Source organism: Chroicocephalus ridibundus, chromosome 22 (genome assembly GCF_963924245.1).
Source record: "Chroicocephalus ridibundus chromosome 22, bChrRid1.1, whole genome shotgun sequence".
NCBI lineage: Eukaryota > Metazoa > Chordata > Aves > Charadriiformes > Laridae > Chroicocephalus > Chroicocephalus ridibundus.
Window position 1 is genome coordinate 3,204,289 of NC_086305.1, and position 23,732 is coordinate 3,228,020.

The 23,732-nt window shown below is 67.3% G+C and overlaps 2 protein-coding genes and 1 long non-coding RNA gene across 3 annotated transcripts; 2 read left to right on the forward strand and 1 right to left on the reverse strand.

Annotated features, from left to right (window-relative positions):
• Nucleotides 1-2,002: 2,002 nt before the first annotated feature.
• On the forward strand, nucleotides 2,003-12,422 carry NR2F6 (nuclear receptor subfamily 2 group F member 6). The gene is made up of 4 exons (XM_063358236.1): nucleotides 2,003-2,394; nucleotides 6,386-6,480; nucleotides 10,047-10,571; nucleotides 11,141-12,422. Exons 1-4 carry the CDS (start codon nucleotides 2,138-2,140, stop codon nucleotides 11,413-11,415), a joined length of 1,152 nt encoding a protein of 383 aa, XP_063214306.1. The 5' UTR covers nucleotides 2,003-2,137; the 3' UTR covers nucleotides 11,416-12,422.
• LOC134526397 (uncharacterized) lies at nucleotides 8,222-10,038 on the forward strand. The gene is made up of 3 exons (XR_010073954.1): nucleotides 8,222-8,536; nucleotides 8,621-9,331; nucleotides 9,665-10,038. It is a non-coding gene; the product is annotated as an uncharacterized LOC134526397 (long non-coding RNA).
• Nucleotides 12,423-13,759: 1,337 nt separating the features above from the next.
• Nucleotides 13,760-23,461, reverse strand: OCLN (occludin). Its single transcript, XM_063358347.1, has 9 exons — nucleotides 23,359-23,461; nucleotides 22,000-22,045; nucleotides 20,816-21,592; nucleotides 19,478-19,636; nucleotides 17,084-17,247; nucleotides 16,818-17,006; nucleotides 16,159-16,330; nucleotides 14,582-14,623; nucleotides 13,760-14,416 (listed from the first exon to the last, which is right to left on the reverse strand). Exons 3-9 carry the CDS (start codon nucleotides 21,548-21,550, stop codon nucleotides 14,315-14,317), a joined length of 1,563 nt encoding a protein of 520 aa, XP_063214417.1. The 5' UTR covers nucleotides 21,551-21,592; nucleotides 22,000-22,045; nucleotides 23,359-23,461; the 3' UTR covers nucleotides 13,760-14,314.
• Nucleotides 23,462-23,732: the final 271 nt, after the last annotated feature.

Consider the following 23,732-nt stretch of genomic DNA (forward strand, 5'->3'; position numbering starts at 1 on the left):
AAATGGAGGTTTTATTTATGGCTGGAGCTGGAATCCATCCACTTCTGCTGCGCCCCTGCGCCAGCCTCGGTGCTTCGCTGGGGTTTTTGTTTTTTTGATTGTTTTTTGTTGTTGTTGTTGGTGGTGGTGGTGTTTTTTTTTTTTTTATCCAGCCCCGTTTTGCTTCGCCTTTGCCTTTATCCCGGCGGAGAGCCCGGCCCCAACGCGTGGGTTGGGAATGCCAAGGACACGGCGGCACACAGCGCCGCGAAGGTGCCGGCAGCGTTGGCATCGCCGGCTGCTCCACTCGGCACCCGCATCCTCACCCAGCCCCAGTGGGGACCCCCGTGGGGACAAGGCACCCCAGGGGGGGGGACACACACAGGGGTGCGTGGGGGGTACCCAGCCCTCCCGCGCCCCAGCTCCGTGCCCTGCCCGCCGGACTTTGCCCCCGAAGTCAAGGTGAAAGGCGCGCTGCCGGGAGACACCGGGGCCGCGGCGGCACGGCCGGGAGGAGAGTTTGGCCCCTGGGGTGAAAGGCGAAGGCAGGGCGATATCGCGGGGCTGCTCCCGGGTCGAGCACCTTTTCCGCACAGTTTATTTCTTCGTTAATGATTAACGGGGCGGCAGCAGGCAGGCGCTGCGCACCCCCAGCCGGCACCCCCAGCCCGTGCCAGGGCCGGCCGACGAGTTCCCGCGGGTCCGACTCCATTAACCACCTTACGAAGGGATTTTACGGGGCTGCGGGCGGCCCCTCGCCGACCGCATCCAGCCCTTGGCCCCCGGTGGCACCCGAGGGACCCCCCGGGGTGGTGGCATTGCCCCAGCCCTCGTGCCCCACCACGAGATGGGGTGGGGGGGAGCCGCGGCCTCGTGCCGCTCGCGCTAATTAAAGATCCCGCCGGGGCTGTCGGCGAGAGGAGGGCATTGCCGATGCCGGCGGCTTGGCCGTGGGCCAGGCGCGGGGGGGAAATGGCTTGCCATCCTCCCCCCGTGGCCCCCCGCAGGGCTGCAGCAGTGGGGGGACCACCACCCACCCGGGCGGTGAATTTGCCCGGTGCCGCGTCCTGCAGCTCAGAGGTCACTTGCTGGGGGTGGGGGGAGGACAACGACACGGGGACAAGGACCGCAGCCATAACCGCGGCCTGCGGCGTGGCCCTGCAACCCGGTCCCCGGGGGCCAGCGAAGGGCTCTGGTCCCCGAAGGGCATCGGGCGGGTGGGAGTGGGGGGGGGGGGGCCACCTCCAGCCACCTCCGCTCGCCAAAAGGCTCCATGGCATCGCCCTGCCCGTACCGGGCACCACACCGGGCTACGGCAACCGGCACCGCAACCGGTACCACCGGCCCACGGAGCCGCCCGCCCCATCCCCGGGCTGGGGGGCGGCGGGGGCGGCCCGGTGCGGCGGGGCCGGGGCCGGGGCAGGACCCGGCGGGCGGCGAGCGGAAGGGGAGGAGGACGGGGAGGAGCATCCAGGGCGGCCACCGCGGCAGCGGCTGAACTTTGCTCTTTCGCGGGAGGCGGGGAGAGCCCCGGGGCTCGGCGGAGCGGGTCCCGCCGGACCCGGACCGGGCTGCATGCAGCGGCGGCGGCGGCGGGGCCCGTAGGGGCGAGGGCGGGCCAGGGCAGCGCCGCCTCCTCCTCCTCCTCATCATCATCCTCCTCCTCCTTCCCTGCCGGTGCCGCGGAGCGGAGGAGCCACCGGGGGCGGGCAGCGGCGGCCCCCGCATGCGGCCGAGCCCCGGGGCCGCCGCCGCCGCCGCCGCCGCGCCCGGAGCCGCCGCGCCCCGCGGGGGGATGCGCCCCGCCGGGCCCCGCTCCCGCCGCCGCAAAGTTTCCGCGGGGCCCCCCCGGTAACCGGCGAGGGGGTGGGGGGGTGGGGAAAAGGAGGGAGGGAGACCCTGGGGTCAGGGGGTGGCGGGGGGGTGGGAAAACAAAAAAAAAAAAAAAAACCCGAACCAAAAAAAAAAACCTCAAACTATCAAAATCCCAAACCGGCCGCCACCCACCCCCCCCCTCGGAAAAAAAAAAAAAAAAAAACAAAAAAAAAACAACAAACCAAAACCCAAAACTTGCTGAACTCGTTCCGGGAGGCGCCGGTCGCCGCGCACCGCTCCATGCGGCGGCGGGGCCGGCGCTGAGCCCCGGGGCCGCGGAGCCATGGCCATGGTGGCCGGCGGCTGGGGCGAGCCCAACGGCGGCGGCGGCGGCGGCGGCGGCGGCGGGGAGGAGGCGGCGTCCCCGGCGGGCGGCGGCAGCGACGCGGAGCACGGCGAGGAGGAGCGGGCCGGGGCGGCGGTGGACTGCGTGGTGTGCGGGGACAAGTCCAGCGGGAAACACTACGGCGTCTTCACCTGCGAGGGCTGCAAGAGCTTCTTCAAGCGCAGCATCCGCAGGAACCTCAGCTACACCTGCAGGTAGGGATCGGGGCCGGGGCAGGGGGCGGGGGGGGGAGGACGGGGACTAGAGTCGGGGGAGAACGGGGGGGCACCGGGGGTGGCAGAGCCCTGGCACGGTTGCAGCTCTAAGGGTTGCCCCCGGTGCAGGCTCCCTGGTGGGCCCTGGTTTGGCACACCGCTGGCCCTTGGTTCGGCTCCCCGGTGGCCACCAGTTCAGGCTCCCCGGTGGTCCTTGATTTAGTACCCCAGTGGCCCTTGGTTCGGCACCCTGGTGGCCCTTGGTTTGGCACCCCGGTGGCCACCAGTTCAGGCTCCCCGGTGGTCCTTGGTTTGGCACCCCGGTGGCCACCAGTTCAGGCTCCCCGGTGGTCCTTGATTTAGTACCCCAGTGGCCCTTGGTTTGGCACCCTGGTGGCCCTTGGTTTGGCACCCCGGTGGCCACCAGTTTAGGCTCCCTGGTGGTCCTTGATTTAGTACCCCAGTGGCCCTTGGTTCGGCACCCTGGTGGTCCTTGATTTGGCACCCCGGTGGCCACCAGTTCAGGCTCCCCGGTGGTCCTTGATTTAGTACCCCAGTGGCCCTTGGTTTGGCATCCCGGTGGCCCCCACTTCAGGCTCCCTGGTGGCCCTTGGTTTGGCACCCCGGTGGCCCTTGGTTCGGCACCCTGGTGGCCCCCAGTTCAGGCACTCTGGTGGTCCCTGGTGCAGCACCCCAGTGGCCCCCAGTGCAGGTCCCCAGCCTGGCTCTGCAGTGGCCCCTGCGCAGCTCCCTGGTTGCCCCCAGTACAGGTTCTTGGTGGCCCCCAGTGCAGGTCCCCAGCCTGGCTCCGCAGTGGCCCCCGTGCAGCTCCGCGCTGGCCCTGCCGTGGCTGCGCGCTGGCCCCCGTGCAGCACTATCGGGGTCCCTGCACGCTCTGCAGCCCCTCTGCCCGGCGCATCCCCAGCCCCGCGGGGACGGATGCCCTGGCCGCCTCATCCCCTGGGCCGCGGGGCACAGCCGGTGTCCGGCTCCTCGTCATCACCCGGAGCTGCTCCGGCATTAATTGCCGTTCCAGGCTAATGCCTGAAAACGCGTCGTGGCTGTGAGTCACTTCGGTCACGGCCGCTCTACCCGGAGAAAGCACCAGTGCGGCAGCGGGTATAATTTTAACCGGAGATGTCAACGGCCCGGCGTGCTGCGGCTCCGGGGAGATGCCGGGGAGAGGGGCTGCAGTGTGTGTCCCCCCCTCCCCAGCCTCAGGCCCACCAGCAGGACCAGGATACGACCCCTGCGAAGTTTGGAGCTGGAAATAACTCCGGAGTTTTCCGTTGGGCTGGAACGGAGCGTGGGGCTGGCTGGCGGGCGTGGGGGACCCTGGCTCCGGGCTGTCCCCGGGGGGGCGGTGGGGGGGTATAGGGGTATATATAGGGGCTCTCTCGCAGCTCTGGATCCACGTGCGGGCGCCTCCAGCAGCGTTTCCTAACCCAGGGAGGATGGCACCCACATCCCGGCCGTGGGCACCCCCCAGCCAGGCTGGGGACGGGGCACCCCAGCTCCGCACCCCGCTTTCTCCCCATCCGAAGGCCTGGGGGTGGGGGGGTGGGGGGTGTCGGCTGCTTTGAGCTTCATCTGAGAGGCGTCGGGAAGGGAAGGGGCAGCGCCGCTGCGGCGGCGGGAGCCGTCTCCGAGCCGCTTTGCTCTCGTTTGGGCGGCCTAGATTCGTCCTCCCCCGTGCGCAGCATCTCCTCTTCCCGGCAGCTCCCGGCACCGGCGTTGCCGGGTCCTGGCTGACGTCAGCCCCAGCCGCTGGTGGCCGTGGAGCGGGGCCCCGGAGCTGCCGGCCTGGGGCAGGGTTCGGTTCCCGTTAGCCCCCGGTTCCTCCCCATCGCCCGCCGTGGGTGCGGGTGCAGCCCGCGCGTCGCCCGCCCTGCCTCAGTTTCCCCATCGGAGCGGCGGACTCAGCCGAGCGGCTGCTCGAGATGAATGATTTGAAGATGGGGGGAGTACAGGCGGCTTTGGAGAAATTCCCGTTTCCTGGAACAAAGGAAAAGGCCAAATCGGGGCTCCCCGGGAGAGGGACGGACTCTGCATCCCAGATGCCCAGTGCGGGGGGCGATGGAGGGGCTTCTCCCGGGCTGCGAGCATCCCAGATTTTATCCTGTGCTTCTCACTGCTGTCTGGGCACCTGCTTCAGGTGTTTTGGGTTTCCCCCCCCCAGCCCCGTTTATGCTGGGAATTGAGTCGGTGCGGTGGAAAATCATTGGTTTTTCCAAGTAGGGAGTAAGTGTTGGAGGGGCCGGGAACAATGCACCCCCGGCAGCCCTGGCATCTGCTTTGTTCCAGGAGTCAAAAGCAGCATCGAGCCCAGATTGCTCTAATTTGAATATTAAAAGTGAGTTGGATTCAGTTTAGTTCTTGCACTAAATAATTACATGTTCTAATTACATAATTAGCACAGTGTACGCCTTTTGTATTCTCACGGTTTCCCAGCTCCGCTGCAGCCCATCAGTTGGGAAACTCGCTACGAGCCGCTAGAAAACTGAGAGGAGGGGTTTTTTTTGGGGGGGGGGGGGGGGGGGCCCGGTTCTTGGTGCTGGGGCCGGTGCGCCGAGGCCACGGTGAGGGTCACCCAGGACCCCCCCACACACACCCCGGCAGCGGGTGGCGGGAGCTTTGGCCCCCGCCGCGGCGCAGGCGGCTGATGAAGATGTAATCTGACGGGGTTGGGTTTTTTTTTTTCTTTTTGGGGTTTTTTTTCTTTTTTTTTTTTTTTTTTGATTAGCTATCGCTCGCTCCTCCGCCGGCGTTAACTTTTTATCAGCCGCGCGTTTTCGCCAATGCGCTCAGCGCAGCGGTGATGTTCGGGGGTGAATTAATTCCGGTTTGAGCGCGGCGGGAATCCCTGCCTGGCTCGCCTCTGGAGTCGTGTAGGGATGAGGAGATTCGTGTCGGGATTCCCAGGCAGAGCCCAGCCGCCGCCGGCGTGGCCCGGCCCTGCCTGCGCTTCCCTCCTGCTTTTTACGCCTTAATTTATCCCTGTTTTGCTGATAAACCCCCTTTTTCCCCCCTTTCCCGCAGCCCTTCGGGTGGGATGCGAGCGCCCGGTGTCACCCGTGCCTGCTGCGACCCTCGGGACGGCGTCATTCCCTCGGGAGGGCGAATGTCCCGTGGGGACAGGGGGACGGGGACGGGGGGGGCGGTTTGGACACTACCGAAGGCATCGGGGAACGTCTCTCACAGCCTGTCCCAGCGCCTCGCTCCCCGCGCTGCCGCAGGAGCAGGGCTCGGGGGCTGCCTTCGGTGGTGGCCGCGTGGTGCGGGGCTACCCGGTGCCCGCAGCTCCTTGCCCCGGGGGTGGGCATGACCCCCCCCCTTGCAGGCTGCGATGCTGCTGGGATCAGGGGGGGAAAGCATCCCTCCGGCCGGTGCAGACCCCGCGCCGGGGTTGGGGACACGGACACCGCTGCTCCGGTGTCACCAATTTTTGCTTTGCCGCACTCGCCGCGATCATCCCGTCGAGGCCAGAGCGGAGCACGGAGGGTGCGGGGCCGTGTCACCGCCACGGGGGACACACGGGGCAGCCCCGGCCTCGTAGGAAATAGTTGAAATTCCTCACGCATCTGGCTGGGAGGCCGGGGGGCTGCTCCGATGCTTCCCCCCCCTCCTCCCCTCCCCAGCATGCCGGGACGCGGGGCGTCGCACCCCGGCACCCGTCCCTGCGTGTCCCCGAGGGTGGCAGCCTCGTGTCCCGGGGGTCTCTCGGGTTTTCCTCCAGCCCTGGGCATCGCTGGCACGGCGAACTGGCAGCCCCTGCGGTAGGGAATCGCTCTGTTTCCATAGCATCGGAGCGCCTGTGTCTGCACGCCGCGGCCGGCGTGGCACAGCCGGCACCGAGGGGGCCGCGCTGGGAGGCGAAGGGCTTTTTACGGGGGAAAGTGGGTGAAGGAGGGGCTGGGTGGGGTTCAGGGACCCCCGGCGGCATCATGTCCCTCCTCCCCGGCACCTCATCTGCCCCCGCTCCTGCCCGCAGGTCCAACCGCGACTGCCAGATCGACCAGCATCACCGCAACCAATGCCAGTACTGCCGCCTGAAGAAGTGCTTCCGCGTGGGCATGAGGAAGGAAGGTAACGGCCAACGCCACAGGGATGGGGACGGTTCCCGGGGGGTCCCGGTGAACCCCGTTGCCACAGTGGGGGGGCTGCTGCGGTGCCAGACGAGGGCTCCCAGTACTGCCAGTGCCCGCACTGCTCCCGGTGCTCCCAATGCTGCCGATGCCTGCGCTGCTCCCAGTGCTTCCGGTGCCCACGCTGCTCCCAGTGCTCCTGATGCTGCCGATGCCCACGCGGCTCCCGGTGCTGCCGGTGCCTGCACTGCTCCCAGTGCTCCCGGTGCTGCCGGTGCCCGCATTGCTCCCAGTGCTCCCGGTGCTGCCAGTGCCCTCACTGCTCCTGGTGCTCCCAGTACGGCTGATGCCTGCACTGCTCCCAGTGCTCCTGGTGCTCCCGGTGCCCACGCTACTTCCAGTGCTCCCAGTGCTCCTGGTGCTGCCGATGCCCACGCGGCTCCCGGTGCTGCCGGTGCCCGCGTTGCTCCCAGTGCTCCCAGTGCTGCCAGTGCCCTCACGGCTCCTGGTGCTCCCAGTACGGCTGATGCCTGCACTGCTCCCAGTGCTCCTGGTGCTCCCGGTGCCCACGCTGCTCCCAGTGCTCCCAGTGCTCCTGGTGCTGCTGATGCCCACGCGGCTCCCGGTGCTGCCGGTGCTCCCAGTGCTGCCGACGCCCACATGGCTCCCGGTGCTGCCAGTGCCCTCACTGCTCCTGGTGCTCCCACTGTCGATGCCTGTGCTGCTCCTGGTGCTCCCGGTGCTCCTGGCACTGCCGATGTCCGCACTGCTCCCAGTACTGCCAGTGCCCGCACTGCTCCCAGTGCTCCTGGTGCTGCCGATGCCCACATGGCTCCCGGTGCTGCCAGTGCCCTCACTGCTCCTGGTGCTCCCAGTACTGCTGGTGCCTGCGCTGATCCCAGCGCTCCCAGTGCTGCCAGTGCCCACATGGCTCCTGGTGCTGCTGGTGCCCTCACTGCTCCCGGTGCTCCCAGTGCTCCCAGTACTGCCGATGCCTGTGCTGCTCCCAGTGCTCCTGTTGCTCCCGGTGCTCCTGGCACTGCCGGTGCCTGCGCTGTTCCCGGTGCTCCCAGTGCTCCCGGTGCTGCCGATGCCCATGCTGCTCTCACTGCAGCCAGACGCTCTCCCATTTCTCCCAGAACCCTTTTTGCATCAAAAACACCCTTTTTGCCCCCCCATCCTTTTTCTTTTTTTTTTTTCCTTTTTTTTTCCCCTTTCCTCCTCGAACAGCCCTGGGTGCCGGTGGTGCAGGTGGTGTTTGTTTGGAAAAGCCGGAGCCTTGAGCTGATAAGGTGACACGCCTGGAGCGGGGACAGCCCCGGTGGCCCAGGCGTTGGGATGAGCTCCGGAGCCGTGCAAATCCCCGGGGTGCTCTGAGCTCCCTCCCCATCGCCCGGGGTGCGGGGGGGGGGGGGGCGGAAAAGAACCCCACATTCTTCCCAGGCTGCTGGAAAGGGGACGAAGGGTTTAGCCCCAAATCTCCAGTCCCATCGTGGGGACAGAGGGACGGAGGTGCCGCGGGGATGGGGCTGCGCAGTGGCAGGTGGCATTAATGCGAGGAGCAAATGGGGGGGGGGGGGGGAAGGATACTGGAAGCAGGACAGTAATTCCCTCCTTTCCCGAGGAGTCGAGATGGCATTATTGCCACTTAGCATGATTTAGAGCTCTCATTTAAGTGGCTCATGAACAGCCCATAAATTAATTACTAGGGACTGAGCAAATAGTGGGCGCTAATGGGAGGGGGGTGGGGGTGGGGGGGCGGGGGGGGGGGGGGCGAAGCTGAAAAATGGCTCTCCCTGAATGCAATTAGGAGGGGGAGTGCCCCAGGGTTAACGACGCTTCCAAGATGGACGTTTTATTTGCAAATAAATGATTGCCGCCGTGCGATGACCTTGGGTAGCGATCGCCCTGCTCTGCTGCAGCTGGTGCTGGGGGGGGGACACACACACACAACGTGGTGCTGGTGGGGCACCCGGTTGGCACGGCGTGGCCGGAGCTCCTTACGGAGGAGGAGGTGGCACCGATGGGCACGGTGCTGGGTCCTTGCGGAGGAGGAGGTGGCACCGATGGGCACGGCGGCACGGTGCTGGGTCTTTGCAGAGGAGGAGGTGGCACGGTGCTGGGTCCTTGTGGAGGAGGAGGTGGCACGGTGCTGGGTCCTTGCCTGGGAAGAGGTGGCATGAATCGGCACAGTGCTGGGTCCTTGAAGAGGAGGAGGTGGCACCGATGGGCACAGTGGCACAGCGTTGGGTCCTTGCAGAGGAGGAGGTGGCACCGATGGGCACGGATGGGCACAGTGCTTGGTCCTTGCCCAGGAGGAGGTGGCACTGATGGGCACGGTGGCACGGTGCTGGGTCCTTGAAGAGGAGGAGGTGGCATGGATGGGTATGGTGGCACGGTGCTGGGTCCTTGCAAAGGAGGAGGTGGCACTGATGGGCACAGTGCTGGGTCCTTGCCCAGGAAGAGGTGGCACCGATGGGCACGGATGGGCACAGTGCTGGGTCCTTGAAGAGGAGGAGGTGGCATGGATGGGTATGGTGGCACGGTGCTGGGTCCTTGCAAAGGAGGAGGTGGCACCGATGGGCACGGTGCTGGGTCCTTGCCCAGGAAGAGGTGGCACCGAAGGGCATGGTGGCATGGTGCTGGGTCCTTTTGGAGGAGGAGGTGGCACCGATGGGCACGGTGCTGGGTCCTTGCCTAGGAAGAGGTGGCACCGATGGGCATGGTGGCACGGTGCTGGGTCCTTGTGGAGGAGGAGGTGGCACGGATGGGCACAGTGCTGGGTCCTTGCCCAGGAAGAGGTGGCACTGATGGGCACGGTGGCACGGTGCTGGGTCCTTGCAGAGGAGGAGGTGGCACCGATGGGCACGGTGGCACAGTGCTGGGTCCTTGTGTAGGAGGAGGTGGCACCGATGGGCACAGTGCTGGGTCCTTGCCCAGGAGGAGGTGGCACCGATGGGTGCGGTGGCACGGTGCTGGGTCCTTGCAGAGGAGGAGGTGGCACCAATGGGCACGGTGGCACGGTGCTGGGTCCTTGTGGAGGAGGAGGTGGCACCGATGGGCACAGTGCTGGGTCCTTGCCCAGGAAGAGGTGGCACCAATGGGCATGGTGGCATGGTGCTGGGTCCTTTTGGAGGAGGAGGTGGCACCGATGGGCACGGTGCTGGGTCCTTGCCTAGGAAGAGGTGGCACTGATGGGCACGGTGGCACGGTGCTGGGTCCTTGCGGAGGAGGCGATGGCACAGACGCCATCCCACCCCGGCTGCCGGTGGGAGGCCATGGCCAAGCCTCGGCGCTGGGAGCTGCTGGTGAATCACCGGGATGTTAAACAGCTCGGCGTGGCTCTGGCAGGCAGCTCGCCGGCGGGCACAGCGGGCGGCACGCGCCGCCTCCCTCTCCCCGAGCGCCTGAAAACCACCCGTTGTTCCTTGGGGTGACGGGATTTGGGGATGCCGGGTGGGGAGAGGGAGCATCCCCCTCCTTCCTCGCCCTGCCGGGGGCAGAGGGAACGGGATGGGGGATGCAGGAGCGGTCAGACACCTTCTCTCCTTCCCTCCCTCCCCGCAGCCGTGCAGCGGGGCCGGATCCCCCCCACCCACTCCAGCACCAGCCCCAACACCATGCCCAGCGGGGAATACTTCAACGGGCAGCCGGTGTCGGAGCTCATCTCGCAACTGCTGCGGGCTGAGCCGTACCCCGCCGCCCGCTACGGCTCCCAGTACGCCCAGCAGGGCAGCGTCATGGGCATCGACAACATCTGCGAGCTGGCCGCCCGCCTCCTCTTCAGCACGGTGGAATGGGCCCGGAATATCCCCTTCTTTCCCGAGCTGCCCGTCTCCGACCAAGTCGCCCTGCTGCGGCTCAGCTGGAGCGAGCTCTTCGTCCTCAACGCGGCGCAGTCGGCGCTGCCGCTGCACATGGCCCCGCTGCTGGCCGCCGCCGGCTTCCACGCCTCCCCCATGTCGGCCGACCGCGTCGTCTCCTTCATGGACCAGATCCGCATCTTCCAGGATCAGGTGGAGAAGCTCAACCGGCTCCAGGTGGACTCGGCCGAGTACAGCTGCCTCAAAGCCATCGCGCTCTTCACGCCGGGTAGGTCGGTGCCGCCACCGGGCTCCGTCCCCATCCCCGTCCCATGGAGCTGGGAGCCCCCAGGGAGCATCTGGCCCCCATTTCCCTCGGGGTTTGGGGTCCAGAGAGCATCGTGTGGCTCTCGGAGGGGTGGAAAAGGGTCCTCGTGCCCCGGTGCTTCTCCACCGTGGTTTGCAGCATCCCAACTTGTCCGCCCGGGCACAGGGCTGCGCTTCCCCGGGACGATGGGAATGAGACCTACAGTAACACAAATACCCCTGTGTGCTGGCGGCGGGGTGTGTGGGGGTCCTGGGGAGCCCCATCCCTTGGTCCATCCATGCTTATCTCGTGCTGCAGAGGTGCCCGGTCCTTCTTAGCAGGGAGGAGCAGCAGCAGTCCCAGCCGGGGTCTCACACCGTGCTGCAGCCACCCGCATCCCTCATTCCGCGAGGAGAGCGGCCGGGCGGGAGCGTGGCCATGGCAGAGAGGGGCTGGGGGTGGTGGTGGTGGTGGTGGTGGTGGGGTGTCACTGGGGTTATTGGGGGATTTCCAACCGCTGACCCCTCTCCATCCCATCATCCCTCCCGCAGACGCCTGCGGCCTCTCGGACCCGGCGCATGTGGAGAGCTTGCAGGAGAAGGCGCAGGTGGCCCTGACGGAGTACGTGCGGTCGCAGTACCCCTCGCAGCCCCAGCGGTTCGGCCGGCTCCTGCTGCGGCTGCCGGCTCTCCGGGCCGTGCCGGCCGCCCTCATCTCCCAACTCTTCTTCATGAGGCTGGTGGGGAAGACGCCCATCGAAACACTAATCAGGGACATGCTGCTGTCTGGGAGCACCTTCAACTGGCCCTACGGGACGGGGCAGTAGGGGACAGAGCCTCTTCCCCACCCCGGGGACACCCCGGGGACACCCAGCAGCCGGACCCGCATTCCCTCCAGCGCCCTGAGACGGTGCCATCCCTGGGGAGCCCCGAACTGTGCCGCCCCCCGGGTCCCGCAGCGCTCTCGGAGCTCGTCCGCCTGCCGCTGCTCCCCTCCCCGCCCCCCCCCCACCCAAAAGCAGGGGGGTCATGGCGGCGGCGGCGGCGTCCTCAACCCCAAGGTACGGGCTGTGCCACTGCTGTCGGACACCCAACTTTCGTACCCCCGGGAAGCGGAGCTGCCTGGACTCCCCCACCCTGCATCCCCCAGGGACCTTGGAGCATCCCCTGGGGCTGGTCCCTTGTTCTGCGCCCCCCCCCCCCCGCCCCCCCCAGCCCCCGTCGGAGCCGGGCTGGAGCCCTGGCGGGGGGGGGGGGACACACCGTCCTCTGGTTGCCCCTCCAAATCTGAATTTCAGATGGCCGGAGGCTCGGACAGGAGGAATGGGAGCGGGGGGGGCAGGGGGGCTGTGCAGAGCCATCCTCTGGGGTGTCCTGCTGCGGGACCCCCTGCCTTTACCCACCCCCCCCCCCACCCCCCCCACTCCAAGTCCTGGCAATGGTGGAAAAAGGGTCATTTTAAAGCCCCTTTGTGCCCTGCCCAGGGGCTGCCGCGGCCGGGGCCGTATCCAGCCTCCAGGACTGAAGTGCTGAGCTCGGAGCAGCCCCTTTTTTTTGGGGACCAGGCTCCTCCATGCCTGGTCCTAGCCGCCACCCCCACATCCCCCCCCCCCCCGGCACTTTCTGCTGAAGCGTCTCTGCTGTCGGGGCAAGGTGGGGGGGACGCAGGAGGAGATGGCGGGGGGGACACCGGGGCCATGCACCGCGCAGGGTGCAAACCAGACGGTCCTTTTTTTTGGGTGCTGCGCAGCACCCAGCCCCCTCCCCGCTGCCTCGCTTGGTGCTTTGACACCCCCCCACCCCCGGGGTCTGGATCCAGCACCCCCATGGGGGGGAGGTGGGTGCCAGCACACACACCCCACCCCCCCCCGCCCCACGCTCGCCATGTTCCTGTGCCTCACGATTATTTTTTTTAAGCCAGATTTTGGGGGAGAGGATGACTTTTTGCCGGGGGGGGGGGGCGTGGGGTGGGGGTGGCACCAAAATCTGGCTGCAAAGGGGGGGGGAGGGGGGAGCGGGGGAGGGTGTCCCCAGGGCTGAGCTGTGCTGGATGAAGGGACATATTGGAAGTGGGGGGGACACACACCCCGTGGCCTCTGATCCCGTGACGATGGTCCTGCCAGCGTGGGATGGGGGTAGGGGGGGGTGGGGGGGCATAGGGTGTCACCCCCCCACACACACCCCCCCCAGGACTCTGCTGCTCAGGGGTATCCCCCGCGCAAACAGACGGAGGCAGGATGAAGGCGGGGAACGTGTCGTTTAGATTGATTCGCTGAAAATATAATCCTTGTTCGATGATACTCGAGAAATTAACGGACGTCAATAAAAAGATGTTTCTTACAAGGCCGGGGGAGCTGCTGGGGCTTGGGGGGGGGGGGGGGGGAGTGGGGAGGGCGGGGGCAAGGGGCTTATCCTGCAGCGATGCTGGAGCCCACCCCAGGCTGAAAGGGGAAGATGAAGCAGAGTGGGAGATACGGGGTCCCCCCCCCCCCCAAAAAAAAAATTAAGCGCCCCTCACCCCGCAATAAGGCACCTATAATTGAATGGGTTTTTTTGGAAATCCTGGGTATTTTGGGGCGGGGGGGGCAGGGAGGGTGGCTGGGAGTCCCTTGGGAATAAATCCTGTGGTCCGCGGGGGAAGGACTGGATCAGGGGAGAAAATGGGGAGAAATGCCGGGGCCGGGGGCGGGGGGGGATTTGGGGTTCCCCTCCAAGATGAGGGGTTGGGAGGTGCCTGTCCCCACCTCCCGTAGTGGGATTTTGGGGTCCTGCCCATGGTGAAGGGAGGGGGGTGCTGGGTTTGCCCTGGGTGGGTGGGATGCTGGTGGGGCTGGGCAGCAGCAGCGGCGGCGAGCCCGGGGTGGGGGGGTGAAGCCGGGGGGAGTCCAGTGCAGGGTCCGGGCTGTTTTGGGGAGGGGGACGCAGCCGTTTCCCACAGCACACGCAAGGCTGGGCGTGCAGGATCCATGCGGGACCCCCCACCCCAGGATTCCGGCTCTACAGGGACCAGGATGCGCCGTGGCCGTGCCAGGGTGGGAATATGGGGATGCTCCACGGGGGGGGGTACCGCTGCCACACAGGGCCCCTTTCACACCGACACCGCTTTAAAATCAATAGATACAGTTTATTTTTTTTAAAAAAAAAAGAAAAAAAAAATAATAATTACACAGTTTCAGCCAGTTCCTTATAAAATATCGCCCCTGCCCAGGGCTGCTCCCCAAAAGGCAGCCCCTGGGGCTTGGGGTGTGGGGGGGGGATATGTGGGGCTCTGTCCCCCTCCCCGGCCAGTGCCCGGCTGAGGGATGCTCTGCCCCATCCGGCACATCCCTGCCGGCACCAGGCTGCGGACACGTTTTGGTACCCGGATCGCAGTGCCGGCAGGGGCCGCACCCCCTCCCCAAACATATTTACAGCAGCGGGAGGGGACCCGCAGCCCCCGGGATAGGGGATGGGAAGGCACGGAGTGGGGGGGGGGGAACACACCGGGGGGGTTGTTTTGGGTTGGGGGGGGGGAGGTCTTGCTCCAGCAGCCCCCTCCGGCCCCACGCCCTTGGCACCGACGTCGTGGGGTGGGCTTGAATCGCGGGTTTCTTTTGGTTTTTTTTATACAAAGGTCCAAAATGCACCAAAGTCTTTGGCGGGGGTGGGTGGGTGGGGGGCCGCTTGTGCCCATCCTGCCGTGGTGGTGGGGAGCAGGGTGGGCGGGGGGGGGGGGGGTGTCACGGGCTACCCCCGCACCTTGTCGTAGTCGCTCACCATCCGCTTGATGTGGAAGAGTTTGTTGCGCAGGGTTTTGGTCTCCAGCTTCTTCGTCTGGTAGTCGGGGCTCTGCAAGGCCAGCACCGGACCCGCCTCAGCCGCAGGGCCACGGGGAGGGGGTGACGGTTTTCACACCCCCCTCCCCCCCCCCCCCACTCCCACCCACCCCACCCCGAGATGCATCGCACCAGCCCAGCCCCACGTCAGCTGGAAAGGGAGACTGCGCACACTCACCCGCTTGAGGTCCTTCAGCCTGTTGTACTCCTCTGCCACGTCCTGCCAAGGGAGCCGGGGGTTAGGGGGGGGTCACAATGGGGGCCATGGAGGTGGGGGTCACAACGGGGGGCCACGCTGGGGGGGGGTGTCCCATGGGGACGAGCAGTGACCAGCACCCCTGGTGCCCTGCAGCATCCCTCGTGCCCCGCAACAGCCATCCCCGATGCTCCACAGCGTCCCCGATGCCCTGCGGTGTCCCCAACGCCCTGCAGCATCCGTCCCTGATGCCCCGCAGCATCCATCCCAGATGCTCCACAGCATCCATCCCTGATGCCCCACAGCATCCCAGGGCCCCACAGCATCCATCCCTGATGCCCCACCCCATCCCAGGGCCCCACAGCATCCATCCCTGATGCCCCACCCCACAACAGCCATCCCTGATGCTCTGTAGTGACCCTGATGCCCCACAGCATTCCTGATGCCCTGCAGTGTCCCCAACGCCCTGCAGCATCTGTCCCCAATGCCCCGCAGCACCCCAGTGCCCCTCAACACCTATCCCAGATGCCCCACAGCATCCCAGTGCCCCGCAGCATCCATCCCTGATGCCCCACAACCGCCATCCCCGATGCCCTGTAGTGTCCGTGGTACCCTACAGCATCCCTGATGCCCTGCAGCGTCCCCACTGCCCTGCAGCATCCATCCCTGATGCTCCACAGCATCCATCCCCGATTCTCTACAGCATCCCCAACGCCCCACAGGTCCATCCCAGATGCTCCACAGCATCCCAATGCCCCACAGCGCCCTAGATGCTCCACAGCATCCATCCCCAATGCCCAGCTGCAGCCCTGATGCCCCACAACAGCCATCCCCGATGCCCTGTAGTATCCGTGGTACCCTACAGCATCCCTGATGCCCTGCAGCACCCCTATGCCCCACAGCATCCATCCCAGATGCTCCACAGCATCCATCCCCTCGATGCCCTGCAGCGTCCCAGTGGCCTCACAGCATCCCCAATGCCCCACAGCATCCATCCCTGATGCTCCACAGCATCCCTCCCCGATGCCCCCATAGCATCCACCCCAGATGCTCCACAGCATCGCAGTGCCCCACAGCATCCATCCCTGATGCCCCACAACAGCCATCCCTGGTGTCCTGTAGTGTCCCCAATGCCCTGCAGCATCCATCCCTGATGCTCAATAGCATCCATCTCCAATGCCCCACATCATCCCCAATGCCCCACAACATCCATTCCAGATGCCCCACAGCATCCCCGATGCCCCACAACATCCATCCCTGATGCCCCACAGCATCCCCCATGCCCTGCAGCTTCCCCGATGCCCCGTGGCATCCAACCCTGATGCCCCACAGCATCTACCTCCCGATGCCCTGCAGTGTCCCAGTGGCCTCACAGCATCCCCAATGGCCCACAGCATCCCTCCCCGATGCCCCCATAGCATCCACCCCAATGCCCCACGGCATCCATCCCAGATGCTCTACAGCATCCATCCCCAATGCCCCCACAGCATCCACCCCCCAATACCCCGCAGTGTCCTGGTAGCCCCCCAGCGTCCCCGTGGTCCCCGGAGAGGCCTGACCTGGTACTGGGGACTGTCCTCGGAGATGCTGTCGAGCTGTTTGCTGAGCTGGTTGAGGCGGTCGTTGACGCCGTCCATCTCAGCGCAGAGCTGCTTGTAGCGCTTCAGGTCCGTGTCGAACTCCTGCTTGTACTTCTGGCGGGTGCCGTCCGAGGTGATGGGGGGGTAGAGGCTGCGGGAGAGGGGCAGGGTCACAGAATCACAGAACGGCCGGGGTGGGAAGGGACCTCTGGAGATCATCTCCTCCAGAGCAGGGTCACCCACAGCAGGTGGCACAGGAACGCGTCCAGGCGGGGTTGGGATGTCTCCAGAGATGGAGACTCCCCCACCTCTCTGGGCAGCCTGTGCCAGGGCTCTGCCACCCTCACAGCAAAGAAGTTCCTCCTCGTCTTGAGATGGAATTTCCCATGGGCAAGTTTGTGCCCGTTACCCCTTGTCCTGTCCCCGGGCACCACTGAGAAGAGCCTGGCCCCATCCTCCTGACACCCCCCCTTTCAGTATTTATCAGCGTTGATAAGATCTAAAGATCTAAGACTAAAAAGCTCCAAATTCCTCAGCCTTTCCTCATCAGAGAGGTGTTCCAGTCCCCTCTGGGGTCAGACCCTGGAGGGGTGGCTCTGGGTGCAGGGGGGGGTCTCCCAGGGGTTCCCCCCCCTCACCTGGCCCACTGGTCCGGGTCCCGCTCGTCGCCGGACTCCACGGCCGTGGTGTAGTCGGTCTCGTACTGCGACTCGTCCAGCTCGGGGTTACGGCGGCGCCGGCGGCCGCGGCGGGCGGGGGGTTTGGTGGGCTGCTCCCGCACCTTCTCCTCCGCCGGGCTGGGGGTGACGCCCCGGTCGGGCTGGTCGCTGAAAGGGACACGGGGACATCAGCCAGCTCGGCACGGGGTGGGACGGCTGCCCAGGGTCCCCTCGCGGCCACTCACCCCCGGCTGCTGTAGGTCCCGGAGGGGTAGTAGCCGTTCGGGGGGGGGTAGCTGTAGGAAGGGGGGCTGTAGGGCGGCGCGGTGATGGGGCTCGTCGGCTTCTCCGAGTAGGCGAGCGTGGCCGTCTCGTCCTGCACGCTGGCCCCGTCCGCCACGTTCTTCACCTGGAGGCGGGGGGGGGAGGGAAGAGACGCTCAGCCGTGTGCCGGGACGGTGGGGACACTCGCCCGCCCCCGAGCGGGGCACGGCCCATGGCCCCAGGAATACGGGGACACCGGTCTCCCTTCCATGGGGCCGGAGAAATCCCGGAGCAGCCCGGGAGTCCCGGCAGGGGACGGGCAGGGATGGGGACAGGCTGGGGGGGGACGAGCCCTGGCAGAGCTGCAGTGGGTTTAGGGAGGGCAGGGGGGGCGCGAGGGATGGGGGAGCCCCCACGGGTGGCCAGAGCAGTGTCTGGGGAGGGGGATCCCATCAGGACACCGGCACAGACGGACACACAGCTTGGAGGGGGGGTTGTGACACCCCCCAGGCTTTATCACCCCCCGGCCCAGGACCCCCCGCTGCTGCCCCGGCCCGGCCTGGGCTCCTCAAGGAGGACGTGGGGCCGGAGGGACAGACGTCCATCCGTCCGTCCGTCCCTCCCTCCCCCTTCCTTCCTGGCCTTTGTGGGCTGTTTGTGCGGAAGCCGGTCCCTGCCGGGGATGGTGGCCCTGGGGACGGCAGCTGCCAGCTCCAGCTGGGAAAGCCACTTCCTCCGGAGCTTCCCCCCGCTACGCACACCCCAGCTAATGAAGACATCGTTAATTGGGGGCTCCTCTGCCTGCCGGGGCCACCAGGTGAGACGGCCAGCAGCCGCCACCAGCGTGGGGACAGCCACGTCCCCGTGTGCCGCACCGGGAGGGTGGCAGCGGCTCCCGCCCGCTCGAAGGTCACCCCTTTATCTCGGTCCCGACCATAAACAGGGAACGAGACGTCTCCAGGGAGGGTTTCACACCCCCGGTACCTCCCCACCGAGTGGGGATGTGTCACCGGTGGGTGCAGGGGATGGTGACGCCCCCCCAGAGGGGCAGGTGAGGGTGAGGGGCAGCCCGGGAGCGTGGGGTGCTGCCCCCTCCCTCCCTCCCTCCCCCTCCAGCCCGTCCCGGTGCAGGAAATGCTTTACAAGGGAGGGACTTTTACCAAAAATAAATAAACCAGAACAAAGGTATTTCTGCAAAATGAAAAATAAATATTAGACCTGCAGACAGAGGGAGGCGTGGGGACGGCGGCACGGCCCGGAGCCGAGCTTTCCGGGGCTCGAGGGCGACTGTTGTGCCCGACCCCGGCTTCGCATTGAAGGGTTGAGATAAACGTGATAAACGTCATCGCTGCGGGCTCCGGTGGGGAGCCCAGTGTCCGAGCACCCCCGGCGTCCCCCGGTCGCACAGGGCTGGGGACGGGGACAGGGACGCAGCGGTCCATGGCTGCCCACTGTCCCAGCTCCTCGGCAGGGGCACGGCAGCACCCCCAGAGCCATGGGGCAGGGGTGGATTTTATCCCCATGGGATGCCTCAGACTCCCCACACCTTCCCCAGGCACCGGCTCCAGCGGAGAATCCGGCTCGGGGAGCTGCGGAGCGAGGACGGGACAGGGCACGTCCCTGCACGCAGTGGGGCCAGGCCGGGACCGGGGGCCGCGGGGGGCCGAGCCGATGCGTCCCCAGCATCCCCCACCAAGGGACAACTCTCCTCCGAAGCCCGAACGGTGCCCGTTCGGTTGCTGCACCCCACAGCAGCGGGGTGGCACGGCCCCACGCAGCCGAGTTAATCATTGCCCAGACCGAAACCACACGCGGCGTCGACGGGCAGCGTCCCATGGCCGGCGCCCCCGGGCGCGGGGCGAGCAAAGGGGAGAGGACCCGGAGCCTCGCCGTTGCGCTCCTGGCGCCCGGCCCATCAGATCCCACCCTTGTTTGTCTTTCAGGGAGTCCGGGACCAGCTCACCCGGCTTGGCACCGCGCTGCCGGGGAACGGTACCCGGCTGGGAAAAGCCACGGCGCCCTAAACGGGGTGCCGGGGAGGGGACGCGGGCGAGCGCCGGGCACCGCGGCGCACCGGCGGCGATAACACCGCACCCCGGCGGCGGGCAAACACGCCGGGACCAGGCACCAGGGTGGCACAAATGGGGCAAAAAGAGGCTCGTGGCACGAAGCCAGCCCCGGCCGGGTTGGGCACAGCCCCGGTGCTGGCAGGAGCCCGGGGGTCCCCGTGCTCACCCCGGCACATCCCGGCCCAGCGCTACCCCACTGATGAAGGGCAGCAGGGAGGATGCTCAGCGGGGAGGTGGGGGAAATTTCTGCCCCCCGCCCCCCCCCCCGGGTACCCACCGGCACCCCCGGCCCGCGGTCCCACTCACCCACTCCTCCACGTTGGGACCCTCCTGGACCACCGGCACCTTGTCCCAGTAGATGTTGGGTTTCCCGTACTTCCAGATCTTGCTCCGCGTCTTGTGAGCGAAGAAGCAGATGAGGCAGAGGAGGATGACGATGAGGAACCCGCAGACGATGGCCACGGCCTGGAGGGACGGAGGGAGCGGGGTTGGGGAGGGGGGAGGTCAGTCTCAGCGTGGGGGTCCCGCGGGGCTGCGCAGACCCCGTCCTAGGGGTCCGGGGACCCCCGAACTCCCTGGGCTGAGCCAGAATTGCTCCCCCATCCCCAAATTATCCCAATGTTGGACACCCCGCCATGGTGGGGGGAGATGAGCAGGACAGCCCCCCCATACACACCTGGGCAGTCCATCGGGGGTTCGAGAGCTTTTGGGGCCAGCTCAAGCAATTTGGGGGGGAGGGGGTGTGATTTTCGGTGATTTTCCCACAGGTACAGGACAAACGTGGGGCTCGGGGAGCAGCAGGGAGCTGGCAGCCCCCGGCACCTCCGTGCGGCACCCCGACCCCCAGCTGGGCCACGGGCCACCTCTCGCACCCCGGATGGCTTCCCACCAGCCAGAATCCCCGCCGCCGCACCAAAATCGGGGGCCGGGCGCGGACGGATTAGGCCAGGCTCGGAACGGGGAGCAGCGCGGGTGCCGCGGCTCCCCCCGCGCAGGGCGAAGGAATGCGGCACGGCCGGCACGGCCGGATGGGAACCGGCAGCGCCAGTCCCAGCCCATGTGCCACAGCAGGATCCCCCCGCCGGCCCCAGCCGAAACCGGGGCTGAGGGACCTTGTTTTGAAGGATCTCGCTGCCCCACTGACCCCTTGGGGTCCCCCAGCCCGGCCGGGGTGCTCAGGGAGGGCTGGCACCCAGCTGGCACCCTGACCCCCGCACCCATCCCCGCACCTCAGCCCCGAGTCACAGCCCGCCCCTGCCCCAACCTTCTTCAAACACCTTTTACGACCGGGGAGACCAAAGTACCAGATACCGGGTCTCGCGCCGGGGCGACAACCCCGAACCCCTCCCCGAAACTCCCCCGGCGCTGGCAGCCGGCTCGTCCCGGTTCCTCCCGCACGCCGGCAAAGAGCCAGGCTGGGATCCCGCACCAGTAGCCACCCCCCCGCCCGCTCTGGTCACGGAACAGCCACCAGAAACGTTAAAGATGGAGGGGAAAACGCCGTTCGGCTGGAGACCCATCCCAAGGGCAGGACGCGGGTCACCGACGCTCTCCCTCCTGTGCTCAGCATCACGTTTGAAGGGGGTTTGGCCCAAAAAAGGTGTGTGGGGGGGTGTTTTGGCGGGAGCTGGGGTGCACCCTCACCTCCTGGGGGTCCACGGTGCAGTAGTGGTAGAGGTACTGGTTCATGTAGGTGCTGCCGCTGTACGCCTGGCTGCACATGGTCAGCAAGGGGTTGTAGTAGTAGCTGCCCGTCATCTGCGCCTGGGGGTTGACCCCCACGATGTAGACGATGGAGGCGATGAGCATGACGAAGGCCAGCACGGCGCAGACCACGATGACCACCAGGTAGAAGCGCCGGGAGCGGGAGCTGCTGGATTTGCTGAGGCTGGCGACGAAGAGCCCCAGCTGGGTCAGGAAGCAGAGCACGGCCATGGCGATCATGAAGCCGTTGGCCGCCCGCGGGTTGGTGACCCCGCCGTAGTAGCTCCCGTAACCGTAGCCGTAGTTCAACCCGCTGCCGTAGTAGCCGGAGCCGTAGAAGCCCCCCAGCCCATTGCCGTAAAGCCCCCCGAAGCCGTAGCCGTACTCCCAGGCCAGGGTGGAGGCCACGCAGGCGAAGATGGCGATGCAGAGGAGGATGACTATGGCTTCCAGGATCCTCACCACGCCGGGCGGCGAGGTCCACTTGTAGAAGTGCTGCGGCACGTCCTCGATGTAGTAGGAGCCCGGCGGGGGCGAGCGGGCGTCGTAGTTGTAGCCGTAATCGCCCGTGGGGGGGCCGTAGCCCGTGGGGGACCCATAGCCTGTGGGGGGGCCGTAGCCCGTGGGGGACCCATAGCCCGTGGGGGGGCCATCATAGGACTTCTTGCTGAACATGGCGGTGGTGGGGTCCAGCGGGGGTGGGCGGCGTTGGAGAGCCTGGCGGGGAGATGGAAGGAGCCGTCGGTGCACCGGGAGGTGCCGGCACCGGCGCTGCGGCTGTGCGAGGCTGCACGGCCGGGTTTTCCACGTCTCCGCACGCCCGGTGGGGACTTTGGTCCCCCCGTCACCAGCCCAACGGCACCGTCAACAACCGCCCGCCCGTGCCCGGCCCCACGCCACCGCCGCTCATGGGGAAACTGAGGCACGGGGAGGGAGGAGAAGTGACTCACCAGCATCTCCCGGCAAAAGCTGCCAGGTCGCGTCCCAGCTCTGCCCCACGCACGAGGCCCCACCACACCGGCCCCGGCCACCCCCCCGCCCCCAGCCCCCCCGACCGTGGCCGCCAGACACCGCCTGAATGAATTGGATTGTTTAAATTCTAATTAAAACAGAAAACCTCTTACCCGAGGCTAGCGCTAACCCCGAGGGTTCCTCCGTAAGCAGATCTGGCTGGATTAGAAAAATAATAATAATAATAAATAATAATAACACAGGGCACATTAACACCTCCCAGTGAAAAGCTGCGAAGCGGTTTTCAAAAATTTGGGGTTTTTAAAAATAAATAAATAAATAAATAAATAAATCGATGCAGAGACACCCCCCCCCACCCCCCACGGTGTGAAGACCCCGCAGTGGGGAGCAGCGCGGGGGAAACCTGAACCCTCCCGGGAAACCCAACCCGGCGGCGACGGGGCTCAGCGGGCAGGATCGGGCCCCTGGGGGGCGGAGGAGGGGGGGGGGGGGTTGGCCCTCCTTGACCTGCAGCAACGGTGGGCACTAGGTCCTGGGGGTCCCCAGAGGCCTGGGGCGGCACCTCCCCGGGGTGCCCAAGCCAAACCCCCCCCCCATTTCTGGGGGTCCCGACCTCCCCCCGTAATTCTCCGGACGCACCAATCCCAGTGGGATTAACCCCCGCGGCCTGACCCCTCCTCACCCCACCGGAGACCCCCACCCGAGCGGCTGCCGGGACACGGCAGCGTTGGGAACCCCCCCCCGCCCCCGAGCGGGGTTGGGGGGGGCGGGTCTCGGGCTCCCGGAGCCGTAACCGGGGGTGCAGCGACCCGGAGCCCCGCGGTGCCGGCGGGGAGGACACGGCAACGGGGGGCCGCGGGGGTCCCTTCCCCGCTGCGGGGGCACCGGGCGGGCAGAGCGACCCCCGGCCCCGCTCCCCCGGGAGGAGCCGCCGCCGCCTCTCGCCTTCCACCTGCCGGGGCTGCGGCTCCGGGAGCCCCGGTGCCAGTGGGGACCCCGGTGGGGCTCCCAGTGGGGTCCCGGTGCCGCTGGAGACCCCAGCGAGGGCGCCGGTACCGTTGGGGACCCCGGTGGGGATCCTGGTGCCGGTGCCCGTCGGGACCTCGGTACCGGTGGGGACCCCGGTGCCGGTGGGAACCTCAGTAGGGACCCAGGTGCCGCTGGGGATCCCGGTGAGGACCCCGGTACCGGTGGAGACCCCGGTGCCGACCCTGGTGCCGGTGGGGAATCCCGGTGGGGAATCCCGGTGGGGACCCCGGTGCGGCTGAGGACCCCCGTAGTGAAGCCGATGCCGGTGGGGATCCCGGTACCGGTGGGGACCTCGGTAGGGACCCGGTGCCGGTGGGGACGCCGGTGCGCGCAGGGGGGGCGGGGAAGGACGGACCCCCCGGTGCGCGGCGGGTGAGCGGGGACCCCCCGCCCCGGTGCGCCCTCCCGTACCGGGAGCCCGCTCGTCCCCCGGTGCCGGTGCCGGTACCGGGAGGGGTCCCGTCCGCCGCGGAGCCACTCACCTGCCGGCGCCTCCGCCTCTTTGTTCACCTTAAAATGGCAGCCGGGCTCGGCGGCTCGGCGGCGGCCGGGCGCTGCTGGAGACCGGCCCCGGCCCGGCCCCGGTTTCCGCCTCCGGGGAGGGGTGGGAGGGGGCGGGGGGGAAGCCCCGGGGGCCGCCCCCGCCGCCGGCTGGCAGCCCCGTAGCCCGGCCGGCCCCGTCCCGGTGCCTCCGGGGAGGGGGGGGGGGCTCGGTTACATCGGACGGGGTGAACTCAGGGGGAGCCCGGAGCCGCGGGGGGGGGACGGACACACACACGACACCCCCGGGGTCCCTCAGGGGGCTTTGGGGTGGGGGCTCTGCTTGGGGACGGGAGTGTCCCCCGGGTGCTGGGGT